Genomic DNA, 25,797 nt, shown 5'->3' on the forward strand with positions numbered 1-25,797 from the left:
GATGTGCTAGACTGTAAACGACCCGTAAAGGGGCTCACAGCATGCGATATGTGATGCCAAGGGAGTGTGGGTTGTAAAATGCCAAGTTGTAAAGATGCCGATCCCACTCTCCATTGTGTTGGGAGAATGTGTGGTGCTGACTGAGATCTCCCAGTTTAGTCTGGAGCGTTGACGAAAACCTGTCGATTCAGTCTGAAAGGATGGATGCCAAACGAATGTGATATGATGGGCAGTATAAGGTTGACCGGTCGTATGCTGTAATTAAAGAGTGGATAATGATACTGAACGAAACCCTGTCCAAGGGTAAATCAAACAAAAAACGTGTTCAAAAACAAAGAATGCAAAACCAAGCGAGTGTAAGTAGCTTGAGTGGATGCCAAGTAATGAATGTATGTTCGTAATGTGTATAATGAGAAGAGACCCATCAGAGAGGGATTCCACTTAGCCTATATACCGCGGTCATCAAGGACACATTGCCATTAATGTCTTCCTTTACGTCCGGAGTCGGCGTAACAATGGTGTAGCCCCGGGGTGAGGTCTTCGAGAGTTCCGGCGTATCGTGAAGAACACCATTGTGGTTTGTTGAAGAGCGGGGTTATCTCGGGATTCACTCACCGTAGAGGCAGCGGGAGGTAAAGAATGATCGCGAATGAGCTAAAAAAGAGCTTAACTTGCCACACATGCGGTTGGGGACCAACTGTTAGTGTATGAGACTCAACCGTATAACCTCTCCATACACGATCAAAAGAGGAAGAAAAGTTGGAGAGCAGCCGAAAGTCTAGCACGCTGAAGTCTGTGTAGTGGAGATTAATCATTCAGTAAGAACGTCGCCGTTTCATCCCACAAGGTCTTGCGGGGTTCATTGCATGGCCGAGAGAGAGGCCGTATAGTTTCTTTACCACCGTGAGACGGGGGTTTTAAGAAGCTTCAAGTGTGGCAGTGCAAGAATAAAGCAGCGAGATTGCCGAAACTGTGTTTGGGTGCCAAAAGGTACTCGTCGATGGTGAATCTAGCCTCATTTTCAGATTCAAGCACATCCATGACAGGCATATCATGCCCACTCAGGGGCACAACACCGTGATACCCCTCATCCGGTCTTCGGTAAGGGGCATCTTCATCAAACCCAGCCTCCGAACATCGCTATGCCAAAATATGGCCGCCGAGAACTATAAATGCTTGGTAATATCAAACTTCAAGATGCCATCACACGTCGCAGGCACCACATGCTTAGAGTCGGGTATCTCCTCATGTCTATTGTCATCTAGGTAGTCTAGTCATCACAATATACGAATACATAGCTGATGGGATTACTTCCCCAGCACAAAATTGATGGTTTTTCCGCCCCTCACGGGAATGGCCCTCTTCGCGGAACGCAGGTCATATGGTCCCTTGGAGAAGCGCGCGGCTCCCTCGTCAGTTTTTTCGAGAATCTCCTTCACCATCCAGTCGCGAAGCGCGTCACCAGAGAGATTGGCTGGCGGTGGAGGGATCTTTACCACTCCACGCACCTTGCCATTGACCTGGACAGCACATTCTTGCACCCGTGGCCGTACGAGCTCAGTCAGAGAAGAGTCTGGCACGGGGAAAGTAGTTGAGCGGAACATGGAAGTAGTCGCGGAGGGATGAAGAGTAGCCCAACATTCTTCGGCGAAAGCCGGCGTGATGGGCGCCATCATGGAGATGATTGCCTGGGCGGCCTCGCGTCTAATAATTGGGCTGGCCGTTGAATTCTCGACAAGGTTGTTGGTAAGGATCATAAGATCCGAGACGATTGTGTTGAGAGAGTAAACCTCCTCATATGACGTTGTGACCGAAGCAATGGTGCGCTGCACCTCACGCCAGATGGCTGCCTCAGCATCCCACTGCGCAAGCTCCTTTGCAGACAATGACCCAAGACGTCCGTGCTTGTCAGTCAAGTATTCTTGAGGGGACATTGTGTTGGAGACGGGCTCAGCAGCGATGGACACGATCTGATCGTGTAATCGCTGGAGCCAACGAGTGACACCCGAGATCTTGGCCTCATCCCAGTTGAGGACGTCCCCAACTGGTGCCTGGAAGAGCATGTGTGCTCGGGTAGCATCAGCGCCGTATTGAGAGATAAAACCAACAGGGTCCACGCCGTTGTGCTTGGACTTGGACATCTTCTCATACGATATGGTGGCCAGCTGCCCAGAAGAGACCACCTTGGGCTGGGCTGGGTCTGACAGGTCGACCTCATTAGGTTTGAGGAAGCGACCATTTGCAGGGTCGATATAAGTCTTGCCGTGGACCATACCTTGCGTAATCAGACGCTTGAATGGCTCAGCAGTATGGGACGTCTCATCAGAGTATTGGGGGAGAAGTGGCGTAGAGGCGAGGAACTTGTAGATGAAGCGGGCGTACAGCAGATGAAGAATGGCATGCTCAATACCGCCGATGTATGTATCAACGGGAAGAGTCTTGCCAGCTTCGGGAGACAATAGTTGCTCTTCGTTATGAGGGTCTGTGAAACGGGCGTAGTACCAGCTCGAGTCGACAAAAGTGTCCATGGTGTCTGTATCTCTCCGAGCAGGTCCGTCACACTTGGGGCAGGTCGTGTTGACAAACTCAGGAGTAGCCTCCAAAGGATTTCCGCTGCGGAACGAAGCCCAGTCAACTTCAGGTAGTTCCACAGGGAGCTGCTCGTCAGGGACAGCCACAGGACCACACGAGTCACAATGAACAATGGGGATTGGTGTGCCCCAGTAGCGCTGGCGACTGATGAGCCAATCTCGCAGACGCCATTTCTCAACGGTTTTTGCAAGCTCTGCTCCCTCGAGCAACTTGATGATTTCCTCTCCAGCAGCAACAGAATGCTTCCCCTTGAAAGAGCCGCTATGCTCTGTCATGATTCCATGGTCAACAAAGGGCTCGTTCTTCATGGCTGTCGTCGTCTCATCCTCTGAGGCACAGAGAACTTGACGGACAGGCTGATCATAATGATGCTCCTTCCAGAAGGCATGATCTCGCAGGTCATGGCCAGGGACGCCCATAACAGCACCCTCACCGTAGTCGCCCAAGACATAGGGCGCCACGTAGACTGGAAGCGAGACTTTGGTGGCATCTGGGGTATCCTCATGGTAGGCAAGCGGGTTAATAGCCCGCACGTGAGGCAACAAATAGCCAACCTTGGAGTCTGGGGGCAGTCCTGGTATAGTGTCGAGGAAGGCCTGTAGCTCAGGGTCTGCCTTTGAGAGCTGAGCTACAATCGGATGACTGGCTGCAAGAGCTATGTACTGCACACCAAACAGAGTATCGGGGCGAGTCGTAAAGACTTCGATAGCAGCATGGATATCATGACCCATGGCCAAGACAGGGAACTTGACAGAAGCGCCCATCGATTTACCCAACCAGTTTTTCTGCTGAGCCAGAACTCTTTCCGGCCAAGCGTTTTCCTTGGCGAGGGCATCTAGCTCCTCGAGGAGAGCTTCACGGAACTCGGAGATGCGGAAGAACCACTGCTTGAGTTGTCTCTTCTCGACCTTGGCACCAGACCTCCATGAGCAGCCATTGGCATCCACCTGCTCATTCGCCAGCACGGTCTTATCGACAGGGTCCCAATTGACCTCAGCTTCGGCCTGGTAGGCAAGTCCTCGTTCGTATAGCATTAGGAAGAGCTTCTGGGTATGTTTGTAGAACTTGGGGTCGCAAGTTGCTAGTTCCTAATAACTGTCAGTCTGACACTGGTTATCCGGCATGACGGACCAAACGCACGCGATCCCAGTCCCAGCTTCCATTCATGAGCTCCAATTGCTCCTTCATCTTGGCCATATTGCTTGTTGTCCAAGTTCCCGGAGCAATGCCTCGTTCGAGGGCGGCATTCTCAGCAGGAAGGCCGAAAGCATCCCAGCCCATTGGTAGCATCACCTTATCACCCTTCAACGTTCGAAATCGAGCGACAACATCGGCAATGGTGTATACACGCAGGTGACCCAGGTGGAGTGTCCCGGAGGGGTACGGGAACATGGGCAGGACATAGTGCTTGTCCTTGGCTTGAGCAGCATCCTCAGCCTTTTCGGATTCCTCCCATCTCTTTCGCCACTTCTCGTCCAAGGTAGTAAGATCGACAGCGTACCATCGTCGCGAGACTGTCCCAAGAGTTGTCGTGTGAAGTGTCGTTAAACGCGGCCGGGTGGCGCTCCGGATAGAGTTCGATATAGCCGGCAAAGCGCGCCGAGCCGCGGCGCAGCTCATGAGCCTTCCGTGCAGCAACGGCATTGGAGCGTCGGCATGATGCGAGGGAGCATCAATGGGAGGGAGAAGCCGAGCAGTGTAGGAGTTTACACTGGTAGAGTTGAACTGAGCAAGGGAAGAGAGGATATCAACCACGCGATGGTCCAGTGCAAAAAATCAGAGCTCGGGCCATGCCGGTACTTGGGTCACAGTATCCAATGGGCGCAAATGGGCCCTGCATGATACCCGGCCCCAGGTACCGCGCTGGCGACCTGGACGGGAATCGGTGCGTCATGGCTCTTTCCCGGGCAGGCGCCAAACCCAGAACGGACTCTGAAAGCCGACAGCGACAACCTAAGCCGTGCTTTCCAGTTCTGAACCCCGCTATCAGAGATGCCCCGCCAAACAAAACTCGTCAATCCCATCCCATCCCATCCCCTCCAAATGAAAACCGAGCCAGAGGAAGTCAGCCTTCTTGTTCTCCGAGTTATCCCCTTTGGACTGAGGCTCTTGTCGGAGGAGAAGCCATACGTTTTCAGATAAGAGAGGTTTGGATCCTCCTTTCTCGATCCCCGCACTATCTTAGCCTTTGAACTTCGTCGAGGCTTTGACTCGAACAAAACGCCCCCCGCCGACGATATCCGCCCAACTGCAGCACCGACGTCCGACATCATACCCAACTCGAAGCCTCAAAGACGCCGTCTACGATAGCAGTAGCTTTTACCGTCGCAATGGACAGGATCACGGACCGCATCGCCGCTCTGCCGGCTGATGGCAGCTACTTCTCTCTCGAGTTCTTCCCTCCCAAGACTGCTATGGGTTTCTCCAACCTTCGAGACCGTCTTCATCGTATGGAGCGAGCCCTGCGACCGCTTTTTGTCAACGTAACTTGGGGCGCCGGCGGCAGCACCTCTCAGAAGTCGCTGGAGTTGGCTGAGTTATGTCAGAGGGAGCTGGGGCTTACAACATGTCTGCACTTGACATGCACCAATATGAGCAGGAAGCTTATCGACAAGGCGCTGGAGGATGCAAAGGCATTGGGAATCAGGAACATTCTGGCTCTACGGGGAGACCCTCCTCGAAGGGAAGAATATCGCGACCCAGACGACTCAGAGGATGACGGCGGCCAGGACTTCAATTGGGCGGCTGACTTGGTCAAGTACATCCGCAAGACTCATGGCGACTACTTCTGTATCGGTGTTGCGGCATACCCTGAGGGACACGCAGAGGAGAGTCACCCCCTGGGTCAGAGCTTGGAGCATGATCTTCCTTACCTTGTCCAGAAGGTTGAAGCCGGCGCCGATTTCATCATGACCCAGCTTTTCTTCGATATCAAGGCCTATGAGCACTTCGAGAATACCCTCCGCGATCACCCCAGCGGTGCCTTCAAGACCTTGCCTATTATTCCTGGTCTCATGCCGATTCAGAGCTACCAGATGATCAAGCGCACAACGAAACTAAGCCACGCCCAAATTCCCGATGATATCCTCGACCGTCTTAATGCCGTCAAGGGAGATGATGAACGGGTCAAGATGGTGGGTGTAGATATTGTTAGTGAGCTCGTGGAGAAGGTCAAGGATATCAAGAGCAAGACGCCAGGTCCTAAGGGCTTCCACTTTTACACGCTCAATCTTGAAAAGGCCGTGTCCTTTATCCTCGAGCGAACAAATCTCATCCCTGAGCCTCCGGAGGACGAGGAGGCACTTGTGGTGGATGAAGCTATTCCCATCCCCGCCCTCCAGGTCAACGGCAGCTCCAACCTACGCTCTGGAAGCCACTCTCGTTCTCGGGCCTCGAGGCGACACTCATCAGTCGGTTCAGATCCTCACAACCGAGTCATTGTGGGTGACCGGCCAGCCACACACCCTGAGTGGGAGGCCACTGGACAAGAGGCCGGCGTGCGCGCCGAAGCCATCAACACTCGCGCCAACACTTTGGCCATCTCGGAGGGCGAAGGCGTTCTAGGCCGTGAGGCTACGTGGGATGACTTCCCCAACGGTCGTTTCGGTGACGCCCGTTCTCCCGCTTACGGTGAGATTGACGGCTACGGTGTAAGCCTCCACATGTCCATCACGCAGGCAGTCAAGCTCTGGGGTCACCCCAAGACACGGCAGGATATCAACGACCTCTTCGTCAAGCACATTCAGGGCCAGCTTTCAGCCATTCCCTGGAGCGAGGAGGAGCTGCTTGCAGAGAGTTCAACGATCCAGCCCCATCTCCTGCGGCTTAACCAAAAGGGCTGGTGGACTGTCGCCTCGCAGCCCGCCGTCAATGGCCTCCGGTCCAGCGATGGCACATTTGGCTGGGGTCCACCCAATGGCTTCGTGTTCCAGAAGTCATTTGTTGAGTTCTTCATCCCCGCATCTGAATGGAGCGTGCTCAAGGAGAAGCTCAACTCATCAGAGCTATGCGACTCGGTGTGCTTCTACGCCGGCAACGCAAAGGGAGACTTTGTGTCGTCGGACAAGGGCGGTCACGTGGACGGGTCCTCGGGGGCGGGACCGAGCACCAACGCGGTGACCTGGGGCGTGTTCCCGGGCAAGGAGATCATCACGCCGACGATTATCGAGGAGGTGAGTTTCCGAGCTTGGTGCGAGGAGGCGTTTGGCATCTGGGGGGAGTGGGCCAAGGTGTACGGACGGGGGTCGGACAGCGAGAAGCTCCTGAGCGGCATCAAGGACGAGTACTGGCTGGTTAACCTGATTCATCACGACTTTGTGGAGAAGGATGCTCTATGGCAGGTCCTTTCTAGTTGATTGGTGAGGGGAGGTTGTAGCACAAGGTTACACGTCTAGTAATGCAAAACAGTAAAAAGTACAGTCTGTCGTACATCAGTGGCTTTGTGAGGATTGTGTCATGTCACGTCAAGACTCGTTTACGTGTTGATTGAGGTTGATTAGCTAGCTAATTCCCATACACGCCCCGTGAGTTTTTCATTCCCATGGCCTTCCACAGTCAATCATAGATAGATCGTGAGGGGAAGACGTTGATAAAACCGCCCAAGAAATAAAAGAACCGCGCTCGCACTTTGTAGACCTCGTGAAAGATCCTGGTATATGAACCGTTGTCGTGAGGAAAAATGAGACGTAGAAGACGAATGAATGAAAAAGGACCCCTTTGTGTGTCCTTTGTTGGGTATCTGCGAAAAGGGGGCGAGTTGGCCATGTCGCAGAAGTGAAAGAGCATCATCGTTTGTTGAGATGCCAGAGCGAAATGCCGAAATAGCCATGGTGTTTTGTTTTGCCAAGAATTAATACGGTACGCGGGGCAGTTGTTCTTTCTCCGGGGGGTTACTGTATAATACAGTTGTCGTAGCTCGATCTGAATGATGCGTGTTGTCGATACTCGAAAGGAGTATGCGAAACAGATTTCACCACTCAAATCATTTAGTGTGGTTCAGATGAACGAAATGAGACCTAGATCTCTCCTTCGCCATCGTCATAGTTCATGTAGTGCAGATCATCGTGGTTGATGAAGCTGCTGTTGTTGCTGGAGAAGCTGTTGAGCTCAGGCCAAGGCGTGGTAGCACCCATGAAGCTCATACCAGAGCCATGGTTAGTCATGAAGCCGCGGGGCTGCTGAGGCTGGGGCTTGCGCTCAACGTCGCCAAAGAGGGACTGGGGACGGATGGTGTTGGGAGGAGGGAGAGGATGGGTGAGAACCGGGGCCGCGATGGGCGCGACGACGGGAGCGGGCATCTCTTCGGGGGACGACCCGCTGCTCAGGGGCTGCTGCTGTGCGGCTTCGGCGATGGTAGCGGCGGCCTTGACGGCAGCAGAGCGGGAGGGCGTCGTTCCACGGGCAGGGCCGCGTCCGGTAGTCTTGGCGCGCTTCGAAGGGGTGACGTCCATCTCGTCAAAGTTGAGCTCATCATCCTCGCCCTCGTCGTCGGAGAGAGAGCGCTTGATGGGGCTCGAGAAGGGGGCGACGGCGACCTTGCGCTTGGCTCCCTTGCCGGAGCGGCTGCCGGGCTGGCTTCGAGACGGGGTAGGCTTGGAGGGCGTACCCGGGGCGAGGTTTGAGCCGACACCGAGAGAGAGGCAGTTGGCCACGTCACCGCCGTCGTTAGCGGTCTGACGGAGGGCTTCAGCATCCTTCTTGATGGTGCGGAACTGGAACTGAATGCCATCCGCAGTAGACTGGCCAAAGTACTTGGCAATGTCTAAGAAGAGAGTTGAGTTAGTGAGATGTGTCACACGGGTGATGAGATATGTGAGTGTAAAGACATGAGAGCAGGGGCTAGAGGAAAAGCCGTACTGTTCTTGTCGATGGCTCCCTGGGTGGCAGGGAGAATGTTCTCGTCGGTGGAAAGTTCCTTGATGTCAAGACTGCGGGCGCGGGCTTCGGAGATGATGCTTGCCTGGGCACGCACGCGACGGAAGCGGTGGTTCAGGGCATGCTCAGTCATGTCGGAGCCGTAGCATGCGACAATTTCTGCGGCACAAGAGAAAACAAAAGGGTCAATCCTCTGAAGTTGGGCTTTTCACGCAGGAAGGGGATATGGAGATGTGAAGAAGAATATGAGAGAAGTATGCTTCTTACCCTTGTAGTTCCACTTCACCTCGGGGTGCGCTGCGACGATGGCGCGGACCATACGGGCCTGGGCCTCGTAGGTCTTGTAGTTTGCCTTGGAGTTTGCGGGGGCCATGATGATCTGCCTGATGATGCTGTTAGCGATGGTTGAGAGATGGTAGTTGCAGGCTCAGCTGTGGCCGGGATGAAGGATGTGAGTGAAAGAGAAGTGTTAAAAGATGAGATAGGAAACACGCGATAGAGGCAAGGAAAGGGTATCGCGAAGTCTCAAACGCGAAAACAATACTGACCTCAAAGGGAAATAAGATTGTTGAGAACGCGCGACGTATTTGACGAGTTGACGATCTCGCGGGGTGTGAAGGAGAAGAAAAGGTAGAGAGGCGACGCAAGGAAACGAAACTCGACTTGAGTAGTGAGAATGAATAAGAGTGAACGTCTATGACGTAGATAGAACAAACGAAATAGAGCTGCCCGAGCTGAACGCCTGTTTGAAAGGTGAATGAGCGTGTGCGGTTATGTGAAGGAGTTATTGTTTCTTGTGTTGTGAATGAGAGCGAGGTTAAAGAATGTGGACGAAGGCTTGCCCTACTTAGGGCAAACCGAAGATGATTCACGGACGATGTAAAAGAGAGGGACGAAATAATAGAAATGGCATACTCACCCAAGGAGTTTAAGACTATACTTGATGGCTTCTGTGAGGCTAGATAGCCGTTAAAGGTCTCGAGTTAAGGCTGGCGGTTCTAGTTGCTGGGCGACGCGGGGTGTGCCTCGAAAAAGCAAACAGCCACAGCGAGACCAACCTTGCTGCCGTTTACCAGTAGCAAAATACCCAGAAGTCTAAGTAATAATAAAACTCTATAGGATATGGTTGTTTATGTCGTGTTGACGTAAGAAATACTTGATATTGAGAATTGAGGTTGTTTTTGGCTGTTTCAGTCCGTTGGTCTCGAGACGGGACGGGAACACGGGCCACATTGGCCACTTTGGGATGACGACAACAGACAGCGGAAGGAGCGGAAAGAGTCAGACAACGAAGGACAGCTTGAGATGAGAGAGTATCATTAGAGACCATTATCTATATTAGGAGTGCTTCAGGAAGAGAAGTCAAGCCAGGAGATAAAGTCTGGTGGCTGGGAATCTCTTAGCATGAGGTGGTGAGATTTAGATAGTGCGTGACTTTGGGAAGCAACACGAACAGGCCAGGACAGAGGTCAACAACAAGACAAAGAAGCGCCATGAACTGGTTGAAATATTAATTATGCTTGTGATTAATTATATACTTATATGTCTCGCTTCGTGTGTGATGGCGAATGTCTAAACGTCTATATCTAGTTCCTCGTGGTAGGTACCCCGCTAACAACAAGTAACGGCGGTCGCGCGTGGTGGTGCTGATGGTGGTGGTGACACTTTGCTAGTGCTTGTTTCAGAAACAAGCCAAGACTCGAGAGCCAAGATCAAGATGGAGCCAAGACCCGGCAATCGTTCAAGGATTGCTCCGAATTGTGGAGCTTCAACTTGACCGGAGCAGCCGAGTCAATACAATGAATTCCTGACCCGGTCCGAGATGGATATCACCTCGGCTCCGTCTTCTCATCTCGTCTCGACTCCGGCTCCGATCAGCTCGACTCGACTCGACTGTTCTTGAGTCGACGTCCTCAGCGCCGTCTTTGTAACCCTCCAATGCTTGACTCGGCATCAGCACCTCACTCTTGTTCCATCTCTTCCTCATCCTTTCGTCTCCCTTATCGTGGTCGTAAAGGATGGCTGTTCTGACGGCTCGTCACTGTCGCAGCTCTCTCTTGGTATCGCACACCAAAACTACCATCACCATGTCATTACATCGTCTATAATTGATTAGGACCCTGGAGAGGCGCCTACTCGGTCTGCTCCGATTCCATAAACGGCACCGCGTGTCGCGTCGGGGTGAGGCTCCTGCTGTGGCTCCGCGTCGTCCACTCCTTCATCGGGTGCTCCTTGACTGTCGTCTGCACCTCGCGGCTGTTGTACAAGAGGTACTGGAACCCGAGGAAGAAGTCGCACGACGCCTGGAACATGCCAGAGATCTTGAATGACCACGGGATCGCCGTCTTTGCCGTGAAGAACCAGAACAGCTTCATCGTGTCGCCGCCGATCCACGCCGCCAGAACCGACAGTCGCAGGCCAGCTGACGACTTGGATCGGTAGTTGATCAGAATCTGAGGGATGGGAAGCGTCGCCTCCACACCGAGTCCGATACATCCAATGGCGTTTGCGTAAGCACCGTAGAGTCCGGGAATCTGAGAGAGAAGCAACTCGAGAACGAAGAGGGCACCGGCGAAGTACATGATGGCATGCCAGTACCTATTTATCAATTAGTTCCCCAGCGCTCATCCGAGGATCCCGGAGCAGACACCAACCTTCTGGGTGACCGCCACTGCCAAAAGTTATAAGGACGCTGGAAGCCAAACAGAGTGTCGTCCCCGCCGGCAAAGGGGAGACCGGCCTCTCCGCCCTTGGTGGGCGGGGGCGGACGGTAGTCGAGCGCAACCTTGAGCAGGACAACTTGGACAATAATCATGAGCAGCGACTGCAGGAGGAGGCTCGTATCGTATTGGGCATGGGGCCAGTAGAAGATCCTGTATATTCCGAGGAGCGCGGGTCAGCCACGTGTCGCGCCGTGGGGGAGAGGGAAAGGTCCAACCTCAGCAGGGACGCGACGAGCATGATGAGGGGGATATCCAGGGAGAAGCCGGCGCTCGTCTTGTTCCGGTACATGGAGATGATCTGGTCGCTGTAGGACAGGACGGGCGACATGACGATGAAGAAGGGCGCCACCCAGGCCGTCAGCTCCATGAACCAAGCCATGATGTCTTGCTGCATTTCGACGGCGTTTCCTGCAAGGCTAGCAGGCGCAATGGATGTTTATCGATGGGGGGACGGTCAAGGGTCGAAGATGGAAGCGGAGGACGCGGACGGAGATAAAACGACTCAAAACGATAACGACAACCGTCCTCCGGGCCGGAAAGGGCAAGTTTCGTCAGGTTCGATGAAAGGAGTGATGGCCCGAGATGTGCAAGACGAGACGCGAAGAGAGAGACACGGTGAAGAAGAAGAAGAGGGAGAGACAAGAATGGAGATGCAAAAAGGTCTAAAGTTGGCGAGGCGTCGAGGCGGGCGCAGGGGGTAAAGGAGAAGAGCCAGAGATTCTGGAAGAAATTAATACGGGCTGTGGGGCCCGAGCGCTGAATGGATGGAAGGCTAAGCATCTCACGCCCTGTAAGCCAAGCTTTCTGTCCGCTGAAACCTTGGGGGTCGAGCCCGCTGAAACTCTCGAGTGTGAGCGCCCCCTTTCAGTGGACGGGCCGGGAGATGATGGGGATCGACCCTAAGGCACTTGAGCCGCAGCCACTTGCACTCTCAACCCAATGGGAATCTCGACAGATTCCCACATTCTCATGCCGTCGATCCGTTCGCTTGGGAATCCTGTTCCCATTCCGGGCTTGATGCTCAGACCGGATTGGTTCATTCCAGCTGAAGACACGTAGAATGCCCTTTCTCCTTTTTTTTTCTCAGTTCCATTTTTATCATCAGTTCGTAACACGCAAGTCGTGGCTTTAGATGCTCTTTGCCACGATAAGCCCTATACTCGAAAAGCACACCTCCAGACCCCTGTTGTTTTGTCATCATCACGTCGGTAAACGGCGGAAATTGCTGCGGAGCTGATACCGTATCTTTTACAGTGGTTCACTCGGAGAGACAGGGGTCAACTGGCACATGGAACTGGAACTGGAACTGAGTGAACCCTTTGTCCAAGACAGTTGACGATATCTACACGTGACTCTTTTCCTATCTAGGACCATCAATAGACGATTGTTGTTTGACAACCAACATGTTGACCAAACAGACAAACGGTTTCTAAATCGCAATTGACACTCTACACTTCGCAGCTTCCAACAGTCTATCTAATCCGTAAACTCCAGTTTACCACTAAACCACACACCTTCACCCTACTGCCGGCTCTGCTGCTCCTTGGTGATCTCTTCAAGACACCCCGCGCTAGCAGCAACGAAACCAAGATACGTCAACGAAGGGCTCACAACTCGAGACGTAAACTCCGGGTGAGCCTGGACACCGACAAAGAAGGGATGGTCCTTGATCTCAACAACCTCCATCCGCTTCCCCGTCTCGTCCTTACCGATGAAGCAAAGTCCCGCCTTCTCAAGCTCATCGATATAGTCCGGGTTCACCTCATAACGATGCCTATGCCGTTCGCTCATCGTCTCAGCATCACCGTACAAGGCACGGAGCTTGCTCCATGTACTGTCGGGAGTAAAGAGCGTCTTCTTCTCGCCGAGCCGCATCGTACCGCCCATGACCTCCTTGGACGATTCGGGCATGAAGATGACGACGCGGTGCTGGGCAACTGCGTCAAACTCCTCCGACGTTGCATCCTTGTGACCACACAGATTTCTCGCCGCTTCCACAACCGCCAGCTGCATTCCTAGACAGATTCCTAAGAATGGGACCTTGTGCTCACGGGCCCATTGTGCCGTCTTGATGAGGCCTTCACTGGATCGAACTCCGAATCCTCCTGGGACCAAGACTAGGAAGAGTCAGCAACCAGAACAGTACGAATTTTGGTCTTGGGTGAAGAATCTCGCAACAGAATCATCGAGGGATAGAGAGACGCTTGCTACTCACCACCAGCAGCTGCTGTAAGCTGCGACCAAGCCTTGTGATATTTGGGTGAGTCGCCCTCCAACATAGCATCTTCGAGATGGTCCGCGTCGATCCATACGAGGTTGAGCTTCCGGTTGCATCGCATAGCCGAATGCTCCAAGGCCTTGAGCACAGAAAGGTAGCCTAACACGTTCATGGTTAGAAATTGTCACCGAGCTCTACCATCAATAGCGAAAACAAAGGGGGGCTTACTATCAGGCAATGCAGTGTACTTGCCAACCAAGGCAATATCCACCGGCTCCAGACCTGGCTTGATAGCGACCGTCTTCTTCCACAACGCCCACAAATCCGATCCTTGCTTAGCCACAGCCTCGGGAAGAGTCAGCTCATCCAGCATCAACCCCTCAGCAAGACGATCCCGCAGGCCCTGTTCCTCCAGAAGCTGGGGGACTTGATAGATGGACTCGATATCCCGGACCGTGATGACCTGCTCGTTCTCGACCTGGCAGCTTCGGGCAATCTTGTCGACTGTGGCATGATGGAGGGCACGTTCGCAGCGGCATGCAATCTATACAAGCGATTAGCCATGGACTCGACAAGTTGCGTCAATAACTACCAAGTCCGGGATTAATCCGGCGCTTCGCATCGTCTTGATGGCGTGCTGCGTGGGCTTGGTCTTTTCCTCTCCGTGGATACTAGACAGTGTCAATTCTCGCACCAACCAATACCTGACGGAATTCTTACATGGGCACATATGACACATGAATGTTGATAAAGTTGCCCCTTCCCACTTTATGTCGAAACTGGGTCAAGGCCTCGACAAAGGGCATGCTCTCGATGTCACCGACTGTGCCGCCCTGTATCCAAGTTAGGGAGATTGTCTAACCAGTAGCAGAAGCACGAGGAGATACCAATTCAACTAGTAGACGAGTTAGTAGTAGTACTTGTTTCAAAAGCCATTAGAACATACCAATACAGACGTCGGGTTCTTCACCACTCTCGTCAACCGGGATCTTTGCTACGCGCTCAACCCAGTCCATGATTTCGTTCACGACGTGAGGAACGACCTGAACGGTTCGACCTAGGTAGTCGCCTCTCCGCTCGCGCTCAAGAACAGCCCTTGACAAAGGATCCATGTCAGTGCGAAGTGTGAACGGTAAGGGGTAAGCTGACCAACTTGTAGATCTTGCCGGTGGTGATGTTGCTCTCTTTTGTCAAATTGAGGCCGAGGTAGCGCTCGTAGTTGCCCAGATCGAGGTCAGACTCTCTTAATTTAGTCAGTATATGAGATCAATGGCTGGTGACGGCGGGTCGCATGATGTCGCATGTGCCAACATACCCTCCATCTACATTGCAGTTCAGTTAGCCTACAAGTTGATGATGGCGATGGCCGGGACAAGAATTACCTTTAAGAACGAAGCACTCTCCATGCTCGAGTGGTCCTAAGGTTCCAGCGTCTACGTCCATGTGAGTTGGCAGTTCCTGTTACATTCTGAGTCATGGGCCATACCTTGGTTCAGGTACGGGTCAATCTAGAAGGTCAGTAACTCCAACTAACGCGGATCAAGATCGCCGTATACCTTGATTGCCTGTAAACCATCTCGTCAGCACCTGAACGTGCACTGTCAGGGACATTGCTCTCATACCGTGACTTTTAGTCCTGCCGTCTTGAGTAGAAGTCCGGAGGAGGAAGCTCAATGGGGTCAGCCAGGAGAAAGAACCAAGAGAGCTAGCGTTTTCGTACCGATTATTCCTATAGAAACACCATGTCAGTGATATCACGAGACGAGAGGTGAAAAATTCGAGAGAATTCAAAGAACCTGATCTTCCGGCGCAAAGTTCATGATGAGTCGCAATGCGACGGGCTCAGAGGGAGAATAACAAAGATAGAAGACACACCTTTTCCAATGCCACTAATGACACCGCCGCTCACCAGCACGTACTTCATCTTGACGACTCGTTCCAGAGGCTGAATTAATGTGGCAGATGGTGAAATGCTTGTGCCTGCTCTCGGCGTGAACCAGTTGGTGCCCCGCTGATCCGGCGAATGACCAACCCATGCACAGTATGCGCCCGCTATGCACACGGTACCTTATCGATTCACAAACCAGCTAATTCCCACGTGGTCTGCCTTTAAGCCGAGTCTTTTTTTCTTTAGCACGGGGCGTATTTGTTGACTTCAATTTAGTTAGAGCCAATAACTAGGCTTACGGAGTGCCGTCCCGCAACTCAAACTACAACTTTGCCTGGACACGAGCACACTGTCCACCAGAGCTCATGATATATACCTGATCTCTAACCGTCTGAGAGAGTATGTGCGCAATTGCGCTGCGGATTGGGGCCATGTTAATGGAGTAGACTTGGTTTGCTATAGAGGTACAGAAATATGAGAAGAGCCTCATGAAGCCAATGATCACTCTGATAACCTGATAGAACCCTAGCACCGATAGTATACAGTAGACCAAACATACCCAATCCATAGTCATTCATCATTCAGAACACCCTGATACTTATCCATCAAGCCTCCTCTCCAAGCATAAACCGTATACTAGCCTTCGTAATCCTCTTGACAACCTCCAACTCCTCCTCCCCCTTGGCGCATAAATCATGAGGAGCCCTGTGTACAGCATCCTCCCACTCAGCGGATGCCGCTGTCCCCAGCCTCTCTCCAGCACCAGCTTAGCGTCCTTGGGTGCCAAGTTGAGGTGCATAGACCCGTCACTAGCGTGCATGTGCGTGATCTCCTTCCTCGTCCACCAGGCCACTGGGTGCAGGGGACCGTCTGAGGCGATGAAGAGGGCTGGGCCACGGCCTTCTGCGAAGGATTGGGCGATCTTGAACTGGGAGGGGGATGATGATACTAGAGATTCAAGGAATTCGTGGTAGCGCTGTGCAATTGTTAGCTCTCATGTTTTATCAAAAGTTCTGAGAATACTCGCCTTCTTCACCTCTTCATCCCCCAGGTCCGTCAACTGACGACTAGGAACCGTCCATCTGCCTACCTCTGGCCTCGGCGAACAGCGCACAGGAACATCATCTTTACTCAAAAACGCCGAACTAGCATTTGGCCCGGCCTCCTTGATCGCCCTTGCGCCATCATAGCAGCTCGTGTGAAACGGTTCCTTAGTGATGGGTCGTAGGCACAGCTGGATGAGCCAGCCAAAGACGTTGTAGGGGACGCCGCCAGGCCCAATCTTGATGTACTCGCGGTAGTCAAGGACCGCAGCTCGTAGCACGGGAACTCCGATAAAAGTTGCCGCCAGTGCCGTAGCAACAACACGTTGATTGCTAGCAATGCGCTGGAATAAAGATTGGAAGTGAGACGTCATGGTGATACTATCCATATTGAGGAATCTGCAGTACTATAATATCGATAACAGTTTGCTTGGCGCTGAGTATTAAATATCTAGCTGTAATCCGGAATCTGCACCGTCGTCGTTGTCAAAGTCCGGGCTGTTGATGACGTTGGTTCGGGGGCGCTCGGATTCGGATATGACGCTCGAGCGGATTTGCCTGGTCCGAAAGCCGAAAGCCGCTCCGATAATCATGCTCCGTAGGCCCCACCGAGATCCAGACCTCCCGGCGACACGCGGATGCGACGATCCCGATATATCACGGCTTCATGTCGCAGTGGTATCCATATATGGGCATTTCTGCTTACATGGCACGGATTGTAGTTCAGTAATCGAGCAGTGGCAAGTAAACGAGTGCCTCTATCATTAAATGGAATACCTGAAGAGGTGCCAGTTGACTGTCACAGAAGCACCAGCACCTCGACTCAACGTCAACAGCCTATATAGTTCAGTTTCCATATAGTCACTGTGGCTTCGCCTTTTCTCTAGTCCTATCTCTTTCGTATATACAATACAATTCTATTCGCCCAAAATATGCCATAACGGAGCTTAAAGGAGATGGGCACTGGTGCAAGTATACATAGAAACACACCGAGTTGGAACACTGCCTCCCCTCCACTACTTTATTTCGCATACAACGCTTTATGTGTCATATGGTGCTGCAGTGGATATGTTCATCATATCTTCTCTGCTCCTTCGCGCTGCTTCCACCTAAGATGTCACCGTGAGCAATTTTGCAACTTCACGTCGCAATTGGGTCACACTATCAAGCGTTCAAGTGGTGCAGCAATGGCGATTCTGGCTAGCTTCTCGTTCAGATTCTTTGATCTTCCTGAGGTTGTATGACTATGTAGCTAAAATAAAAACATTCCAAGCCCCTATACTTGGTCTATAAGAGCGGTAATAAACAGGGCAAGGTAGAGTAGCAACTCTTGGCGGCACCAGCTTTTAGAGATAAGAAGGAACAGCAATATAAGCTATCTTAGCATAGTCTCGCACTCCATAGCGATTCACTTTCTCTATTATCTAAGATAATATCCCAGGTCTCAACTCCGGGATTACACCACGGGCTTCAAGAAAACTCAACCAGGTTGCCCAGTACCAGCATTTCTGCCGCTATTATAACCACATATGAAGACGGATAGTTCATTTAGGTCACTCTTGACTTCATTCATAGTTATACTCGGGTATGGTCACTTCGTCACAGTGGATAGTCTCCCACCTATCTTGAACCACCACGTGCAAGTTGTCCTCGCGACGTTATATTTTGTATCTCTTGTGATATCACCCTCGCTTTGTTTACATTACATTCTTGTGTGAGGAAAGCGTGGTGACTTGCTGTACTAGTCTGCTTGTGACTACAGCCAGCAGCTGAGTCGCAGAGTGTACCAGGAGGAAGCGCCCCTGAGCAATGGGTGAGGAGCAGGATGCGAACAAGTGTCAAGGCCGTGTGTTGATGTGTTCTATATACTTAAATAAAGGCAGAGATATCGTGAAGAAGCGATAAGTGTTTATTGTGTTGAGTCTCCTTCTTGTTCTGAGTCTGGAGAGAGTCGGGAGGTGGACAGACAGGGTTGGTGAAGGTTGCCCAACGCAGACTATCGCCTATCTCTTCTGCTGCGCATATATCCTCATCAAAAATTACAGACAAATTTATTCAAGTACACACCGCAATGGTGGCATTTGCTGTTCTCTTAGAAGTGCAAGTTTCGAACTCGTGATGCAAGTCGACATCCTTCTCCAGGTTTCAGTCAGGGCAACATTATGCGTCCAACTGTCAGGTATGCTATGATCACACGGAGTTTTCATTTACTCTCCAGTTTCTGTCTTCAACTGTGCAGTCTGTTTTGCGGGTTTACGATCAACCATGAGGATGAGGTGGTTTCCCCTGAGTTGCTGACACTACCAGGCATATGCCACATCGGACCAGAACGACATATAGGCAGTATTTGACTGCAGGTGATTTTTAGGCACTACTAGTTCCTCTATGGTGATAATGCTGAATTCTCTAGTCTTGAGTTGCACTGCAAACTTGAGTATCCCTGCGCTGTAACAGTCGAGTATCCCTTCCTGCCGTTGCATCCTTTTTTTCGTCAAGGTCCAGTTAATGTCCAGTTCTATTTAAACATTACAACACAAAGGCCTTCTGGGTTGTATATGACTCCATAATTCACGGTTTATGCTTTACTCTATAATAGATCTCTGTTGTGTGCATGATCTGACGACTCTCAGATATGCTACCCTTGACCATTAACAACACCTCCTGGCTATATCAAACAATGCTCGCCCGATCTGTATATCCGGAGCATGGTTGTTTTAAATCCAGACATGCCAAGTAAAATGAACATAGTCCAAGCATGAAAGATTAAAACCAGGCGAGGAAACAAATCCTTGCATTAAAGTCGAGCAACTCCCCAGGTTGCAGGCTTAACCTATACTCACCTGTAGTATAACTATGCTGCTGTCAGTTCGCTTCCTCCAATATCAGGGTCCAATATTGGCACCCAAAGGTAAACAGCCACCGGGGCAGGGCTGCTCGCTCGGCACATGGGGAAAATCTCGAGACGGGTTTGTTTGGGGTATCTCGACCGGCTTTCAGAGTTGGACCCCGGCACCTCAACCTCGGACTTCGCTGCCGTCACATCGCAATGTATCATTCGGGTCATCAGTTTCGCGCGGCGCCGCATCCCATTCATTCCTCATTCCTTTGCCCCCGGCAGCCGCGACTATGAGCCGAGCCTAGGATGGATCGCACCCCCATAGCAATAAGGTGAGACTTTCGGCATGAGTTCGCCAAAGGGCTTGGTGTCGGGAATCCCAGTGGAGCTGCCCTCGTACGCCGTCGAACCAACGCAAAGGATGACGACTTGTCTGTGTGCGGGAGGTCACAGTCAAGGTATCCGTAAGGTACGGGACGGGCTGTCAGCGGGTCGAGATTGCTCGACTGCCGAATAAATTTACCCAAGAGGCAGGGATCCGTCAAATCTCGACCACCTCAGCCACCGTGGGCTAACGAGAACCCCCTGTTTAGATCTTTAACTGCGGGATGGCCAATCAAGTGCCTCGGAGGAGCCACAAAGTCCACCGAGCTGGGCAAATTACCTGACTCGACTCTTGTGTCTCCCAAGGCTGGCGTTAGGCTGGCTGTCAGTCGACGGAAAAGATTTACCGGGTGGGAGATAAGGAGTGGGCATGACCCCAACCAAGCGTGGGCGTACCGCAGCCAGTTAACGCCAGCATCGGATGCCAAGAATCGTAGGGGATTTTGTCTCAGCGTGAGACAAAGTGAAGAGACCAGACCCGACCCATCGTCAGAGTCAGAGTCAGAGCGGCCAAAGACCCGACGGGTACCCGTCCCGTCAGGGGACAGGACAACCTCTCCCACTCGCACTCCATACCATCCATGTCATGATGGATTGATTGATTAGTGATCGAGTTACCCTGAAGCATGGGTATCAACAACACGCGGCTTCTGACTCCTCCCTGCTTGCTGACCAGCTGTATTGTCATTGTGGTATCCGTACTGTGACCGGCTTGGTAGCATCAACCCACGTTACTTTTCCTGGCACATAAACATCAAGTTGACAGTACAAGTCATGGCTTGTCCAAGACTACCTAACCAGGGAAGAAGGTGAGAAGAAAAAAAAGAAAAAAGTTTGCGGCTACGCCACCGATCTCCCCCTGCAGCAAGCATTAAAGAATTGCCACCGTCAAGAATCTCGGCCGTTTCCCAAAAGATGTGCCATGCAACCGTTTCACTTCTGCAACGAATGCCCGTAGACTCGGCCGTTTAGCTGGGTCCGACACATTCTTCTGCACTGTGCTGTGCAGAGATTGCCCACAGGACAGGACAGGACAGCCGCGCGAGCAATGCAGGGTTCAGGCGGAACACGACCCGTACGGCCCGAACGGGAGCCTCGGCGACGTCAAGACTCTTGGTAGAACCGTTGTGTGTGCTGATCTCAATGCACTCCCCACCGATATTGGAAAGAAATCAACCACAACACCCGACTTCCAACCCAGGAAGAGGTCCATCGTCGTCGTTGACCAAGTTTCTCCCTGTTCAACCCCCTGAACTGAAATCCTGTTGTGCCGAGCAGCAGAGACGGACTCGATGGTGGGTCGGATAAGCAGCACTCTACGGCGTGATTTTCGGCCGCGTCAGTGTGATATTGCATCTCACCTGCGCCAGCTGGCCAGGCCCAGAGGCTGAAGAGGCAGAAAGTTGGGTTGTGCATACGATAGTGACCTGCCAAACCGACTTAGCAGGCACTCTAGTCGACATTTCGCCGAGCAGCACCTCCAACATCGCTACAATGCATGTTCCAGGCCCTCCCCGTGCTACGTTGTAGTAGGATGTAGTAGTGGTAGGCTTCCTCGACCAAAAAGCAAGCAATTCGATCGAGGCGAGATGCTCACCTCCTGGAAGGATCCCTGGGGGGTCATCTCTGAACGCCGTGGCGGCATCTCTGCATGTGGATGCCGGTACTTGTCGCTTGTTACTTTTGTATCGGGATCCAGATCGGGTGGTTGAGCCGGCGCCAGGTCTGAGGCTGTCACAAATGATCTAGAAAGGAGTACAAAAACTGACTGGCCCTTTCACATGTTCGCATGCGCGCGGGGCATGGCATGGGGCGTTGTCAGTTCTTCAGGTCAGTCCCGTCAATCCTCCAGGCTCACTCAGGCCTTGCCTTGCCTTGCCCACATAGGGCACCGTTGCGACTGGGATCTTGTAACTCCAAGCACATGATCCAGGGCTGCGGCTGGGGATATGACAGGATCAGAAGTGGCACAGCCGTCGATCAACGGATGTATCTCCATCGACAACGGATCCAAGTACGGATCCAAGCACGGATACAAGCTGTCCGTTGCAGTAATGTATCCGAGCCCGACACAGTTAGTTGTTGGTCGAGATGGCAGCGGAACTTTCGCATCCGGCAGGTCGTTGGTTGGTAGCATGATTACCCATGCTGTCCGTCTGTCATCCCCTCACTAGAGGAACAGCCGTGCGGGTATGCACGGCCAAACCTGTCAGACAGTCAAGACCAGATGCTCGGGCATCATCGTGGGCAAACCTCGAGGCTTGAATCAAGAAGGTCCCCATCTCTCTGTTTCGGGGATGCTATTTCGAGGAATGTTGCATTAGACAAGTACCGTGTCGTAGTCGACCCCAAGCTGGCCCAGTACGAGGGGTTGCCCCAAAGCGGCATGGAGTGGCCTGTCGCGAACTTCGCGTCGACGAGCGAATGCCGCATTCGCTGGCTGAGACGCCACGCCTTGTAAGCTCCGATACCCCTGTCGCCCACCCAGCAATAGGTACACACAATCATCGGTCTCACAGACCCCCAAGCTCGCTCTGGGCCCGCTTGGAAGGGAAGACAACTGGAGACACCTGGTACCAACAGCGTCGGTATGTTCGGTGGTGCAACCTGGCCATTCCCTGTCTTTTCCCCTCACGATTAGACCATTAGGCTCATGGCGTCGAAAGATGAGGCGGAGAGACGGCTCGACAGTTTACCCTTCAATCAGCGACCGAGCTGCTGATGTCAATTCATGACCCCAACTCCGTCCCTGTACCCACCATACCCCTGGAGGCGGGCGGGTGTTGATGGGTCGAGAGCTGTCATGATGAGCCCTGTTCTAGGGCAATCACCTGTATTGGGATAACAGTTCGGTAGACAAGATGATTTGTTTCCGGCCGAGACTCGATACGCCTCGATACGCTCTCAGGATCCCCCCTTTTGTCTCTCGTTTCGACTCGCCAAGCCCGTGCCGCACTCTAAACGTGGATTGCACCCACGTCCTACGCAGGGCAGGGCAAGGCAGGGCAAGGTGATTTTCCATCATCACCGAACTGGGCCGACGCTTTGACAAGGCTCATTGAGCCTCCTGGGCAATCCTTCGAGAAGGGTTCTCGGCACGTGGGCGCACTGTCCAATATCGGGTTTTCGGAGTTGAACTCAGCATGCCCACGCCCGCTTGAGGAAACCAAAGTGGAGAGCCTTGTTGGTCAAAGAGTCGAACCGAGTTGCCCATGTATCCTGTTATCACACTGATCCCGACATCTGGAGACCCTGAGATCCTCCCACCGTGGGATGGTGGCATGACGGGACTTGTTGGAATGCTGTGTCAAGACGGTTGTTGGTCTGCCCTGGCTGCGGGCACTGCGGCATTGTGTCTTCCGCTGGCATGCCGCACACGGCAGACGGGATTCTTCTGCAGGGACCAGGCTGACCAGCCGGGCATGAAGAAGAAAGCGGTTGGGAGGGTTGTATCGCCAAGGAACCCTGGTGAGCCCCGGACTCTTCAGGGAGGCCCTGAAGATACAACGCAACACCGAGAGGTACCGCCAGTGGGGGTGGGCTGCAAAACTATGATGGAATCCCTCTTTCCCCCAAGCAGCGCTGCCTTGCTTTACCCCTTGCTTGCTTACATGAACTCTCCCACGGGACTTGCCAACCAAGATTGCCGGAAGATACTCCTTTGCGACGTATGTCCTTCCGACCCTCCAACCTTGGTGGAGTGATATAAAAGGCTCCGAAACTTTGGGCTGGCTTCCCTGTGTCTTGCCCGAATAGGAAATCCGTCTAGAAGGCTTGCGGCTATTGGCGAGTCATCAGAAGGTTAAGCCCTAGCGCGCTCCCGCTAATTGCAATGAAACCCGCCCGGCGACCAATCGACCAATCTAGAAAGACGCTGGCCTGCGCGCTTGAGGGGGACGGCGGCTGGCACATGGGGATCCGCACTCGGTACTACGATAGACCGTTGTGCCGGCTGTTGTGCGACGTCGCGGAGACGGTTGCCCACATGCTCGGTAATTTCATGATGCCACGATAGTGATCATCTTGTCACCGACCTAGGAGCTATCTCGAATCATCTTCTGAAACGGGTCCGAGACTGCGTCATCGCTCCCCATCGCTTTGTAGAGCGGCATAGCCTCGTCATGATGCCCTTGCTGAGTGATCTATGACGGAGGGTTGAGTCCGGGTTAAAATGCTCTAGCGCCTAGTCCAAAGATCGACGTTTGCCGCCCGCGGCAGGTCCATCTATTTCCAGGTCCGCACTACCCAGCAATTGCCGGCTTAGTTTAGGGATCTAGTCCAGACATAGTATTTTCTAGCGAGTGCCCGCAACAAGTCTCGAGCTTGGATCGCAGTGCGAGGGCTGCGCGAGCGCATTGTCGATTCGACATGAACAATATTCTCACTCAATCTGTGTGTTGATGCGTGCCTTGGCCATAGTACTGCCACCGTATTGTAATTACGGGCAGCGAATTCGGCATTCTTCTGCTTCGGAATGGGACCTTAATTGTCGACCTAAACGTGGATACGACCGATTCCAACGCTCTGATTCGAACAAAGAAGCGAGGCCGAAATCCTTCGTGTCTGATTGATCATGATGTCAGCGCTCAGCCACAGCACAAGCCCACCTTCTCAAGTCGGCTTTTCCTTGCGACTGCCTGGTGCCACATTTCCACACGATCCCGACAAACTAGTGGCCTTCGAGACAAGTAAGAGTGCTAAACTGCGCTTGGATGTCCTGATGCCATGGGGTGAGGTGTACAGTAGTGTCAACACCCAGCCAGCTGGCTAGACGGAACGCAATACCGAACCTGTATCCATAATGTTGTCGAGAGTGTCGATCCGCTCACTAAAACCGCTTTCATACGAGAGTTTGATTGCCATGGAGGTCCGTCATTCACATTTGCAGCGAGCAGACCAACGGTTGTCAAGGAGATGCTGCCAAGCGGTATGGCGAAAGGGATGTTGTGAAGAGGTGACGGCGCAATTGATGAGTCTGTCGTCAGGAAATAAGATCTCCGATTGATGATAAGTGACCAGCAGAGGTTGTCGATATAAGAATATGCATCTCCGTCAAGTCTCATATCAAACCATCGAGCCGCGTTCTTCAATGTGAATTGCATTAATTCTTCCTTTCCAGGCTCGTCTGAGCTGACTCTCTGGGACGTTAGCGGATGGTTGTCGAGGTGTGATTGGCATGGCTTCGCAGACACCGAGTCAAGGCAGGTTCTCGCTCCCGTCGGGACCGAGGGAGCTCAACGGTGTGGGGAGAGTGTGGTCACTGCGTGGCAGGCTTCTGCAACCACGCCAGGGTGCATGTCTGAAGAAGCGTCCGCGCTCCTTGGACCCTGGTATCCACGTTACAACTTGGTCCGAACATCCCGGCATTAGCTTGGCATCCCTCTTAGCGGCAGTTACCCGAGCTGGTACCATGGGCGATGCTCGGTGTAAGTCAAATGGTGGTGTCGTGTTCTCAACCATGAGTGGAATTCCCATAAGAGCGCGATGACCAAAGGGTGATGTTGCAGCTGAACGACCTGAGCGTCTGTGCAGCCTGACCCAAGGTGAGCATGGCGCACAAGACAGACGAATACATGCGGCACTTGGATTAAAAGGGGGCGGTAGCAATTAAACCCCTCATAGGCCCATAAACTGCAGGGCCAGCACCATCATCGGCATCTCAGGAGAGCCAAGGCTCCATGTCCCATGGTTGTGGCGGTGGTGGTGAGGAGTCTGTTCCCAACCAACCTTTCCCGATTGACGGCCGGGTGGATTTTGAACCGAGGAAACATTCCTTGTGGGCTGATCGGGTCCGACTGTTGATCTTTACCACAGAATGCCATGCTGCCGGGAGCTGAAACCACTTGTTCAGCCTGGGCGTCAACGTTACAGCATCTTGGACGGGCGCGCGATGCGAGAAGACAGAAGGAGAGCGAATTAACATCTGGGGAACTCGGCCGAGCGACAAGTGCCCAGGCTGTTAGTGCCCCAAAACCAGGATCGGAGATGAAGCTGGATTTGGAAGTCGACAAAGAAGCACCATGCTAGATCCGCACCGCGGCGACGTGACTGTGGATCCGGGGTAGAAGCCTTAAAGAAAGCAGAAGAGATGTGACCATTTGAAGGGAAGGGTGATCTGACAATGCGTATCAGCCACTGGTATTCACTAGTGACTGAGATGGTTCGACAAGTCTTTGGCACGGGCAGATTACCGAGGTCATCAAGAGAAAGGTTGCCGTTCACCGTGCCCTGTGCTTTAA

At 52.7% G+C, this 25,797-nt stretch overlaps 5 protein-coding genes across 5 annotated transcripts; 1 reads left to right on the forward strand and 4 right to left on the reverse strand.

Annotated features, from left to right (window-relative positions):
* Nucleotides 1-1,307: 1,307 nt before the first annotated feature.
* MRS44_012677 (uncharacterized protein) lies at nucleotides 1,308-4,236 on the reverse strand (the record flags this gene model as incomplete). Its single annotated transcript, XM_046276076.2, has 2 exons — nucleotides 1,308-3,680; nucleotides 3,733-4,236. The coding sequence occupies 2 exons, from the start codon at nucleotides 4,234-4,236 to the stop codon at nucleotides 1,308-1,310; spliced, it is 2,877 nt and encodes a 958-aa protein (XP_046132862.2).
* Nucleotides 4,237-4,922: 686 nt separating this feature from the next.
* On the forward strand, nucleotides 4,923-6,947 carry MRS44_012678 (uncharacterized protein; the record flags this gene model as incomplete). Its single annotated transcript, XM_046280051.2, has 1 exon — nucleotides 4,923-6,947. The coding sequence occupies one exon, from the start codon at nucleotides 4,923-4,925 to the stop codon at nucleotides 6,945-6,947; it is 2,025 nt and encodes a 674-aa protein (XP_046132861.1).
* A 660-nt stretch (nucleotides 6,948-7,607) lies between these two features.
* On the reverse strand, nucleotides 7,608-8,839 carry MRS44_012679 (uncharacterized protein; the record flags this gene model as incomplete). Its single annotated transcript, XM_046273797.2, has 3 exons — nucleotides 7,608-8,353; nucleotides 8,449-8,625; nucleotides 8,734-8,839. The coding sequence occupies 3 exons, from the start codon at nucleotides 8,837-8,839 to the stop codon at nucleotides 7,608-7,610; spliced, it is 1,029 nt and encodes a 342-aa protein (XP_046132860.2).
* Nucleotides 8,840-10,598: 1,759 nt separating this feature from the next.
* MRS44_012680 (uncharacterized protein) lies at nucleotides 10,599-11,583 on the reverse strand (the record flags this gene model as incomplete). Its single annotated transcript, XM_046276075.2, has 3 exons — nucleotides 10,599-11,064; nucleotides 11,121-11,339; nucleotides 11,405-11,583. 3 exons carry the CDS (start codon nucleotides 11,581-11,583, stop codon nucleotides 10,599-10,601), a joined length of 864 nt encoding a protein of 287 aa, XP_046132859.2.
* A 1,127-nt stretch (nucleotides 11,584-12,710) lies between these two features.
* MRS44_012681 (uncharacterized protein) lies at nucleotides 12,711-16,712 on the reverse strand (the record flags this gene model as incomplete). Its single annotated transcript, XM_065618877.1, has 13 exons — nucleotides 12,711-13,306; nucleotides 13,405-13,566; nucleotides 13,636-13,951; nucleotides 14,000-14,078; nucleotides 14,128-14,240; nucleotides 14,295-14,302; nucleotides 14,354-14,502; nucleotides 14,561-14,650; nucleotides 14,723-14,729; nucleotides 14,790-14,840; nucleotides 15,283-15,352; nucleotides 16,059-16,271; nucleotides 16,386-16,712. 13 exons carry the CDS (start codon nucleotides 16,710-16,712, stop codon nucleotides 12,711-12,713), a joined length of 2,181 nt encoding a protein of 726 aa, XP_065474949.1.
* Nucleotides 16,713-25,797: the final 9,085 nt, after the last annotated feature.

The sequence above is a fragment of the Fusarium solani genome (genome assembly GCF_023522795.1).
Source record: "Fusarium solani strain SB1 chromosome Unknown bctg00000008, whole genome shotgun sequence".
Lineage (NCBI taxonomy): Eukaryota > Fungi > Ascomycota > Sordariomycetes > Hypocreales > Nectriaceae > Fusarium > Fusarium solani.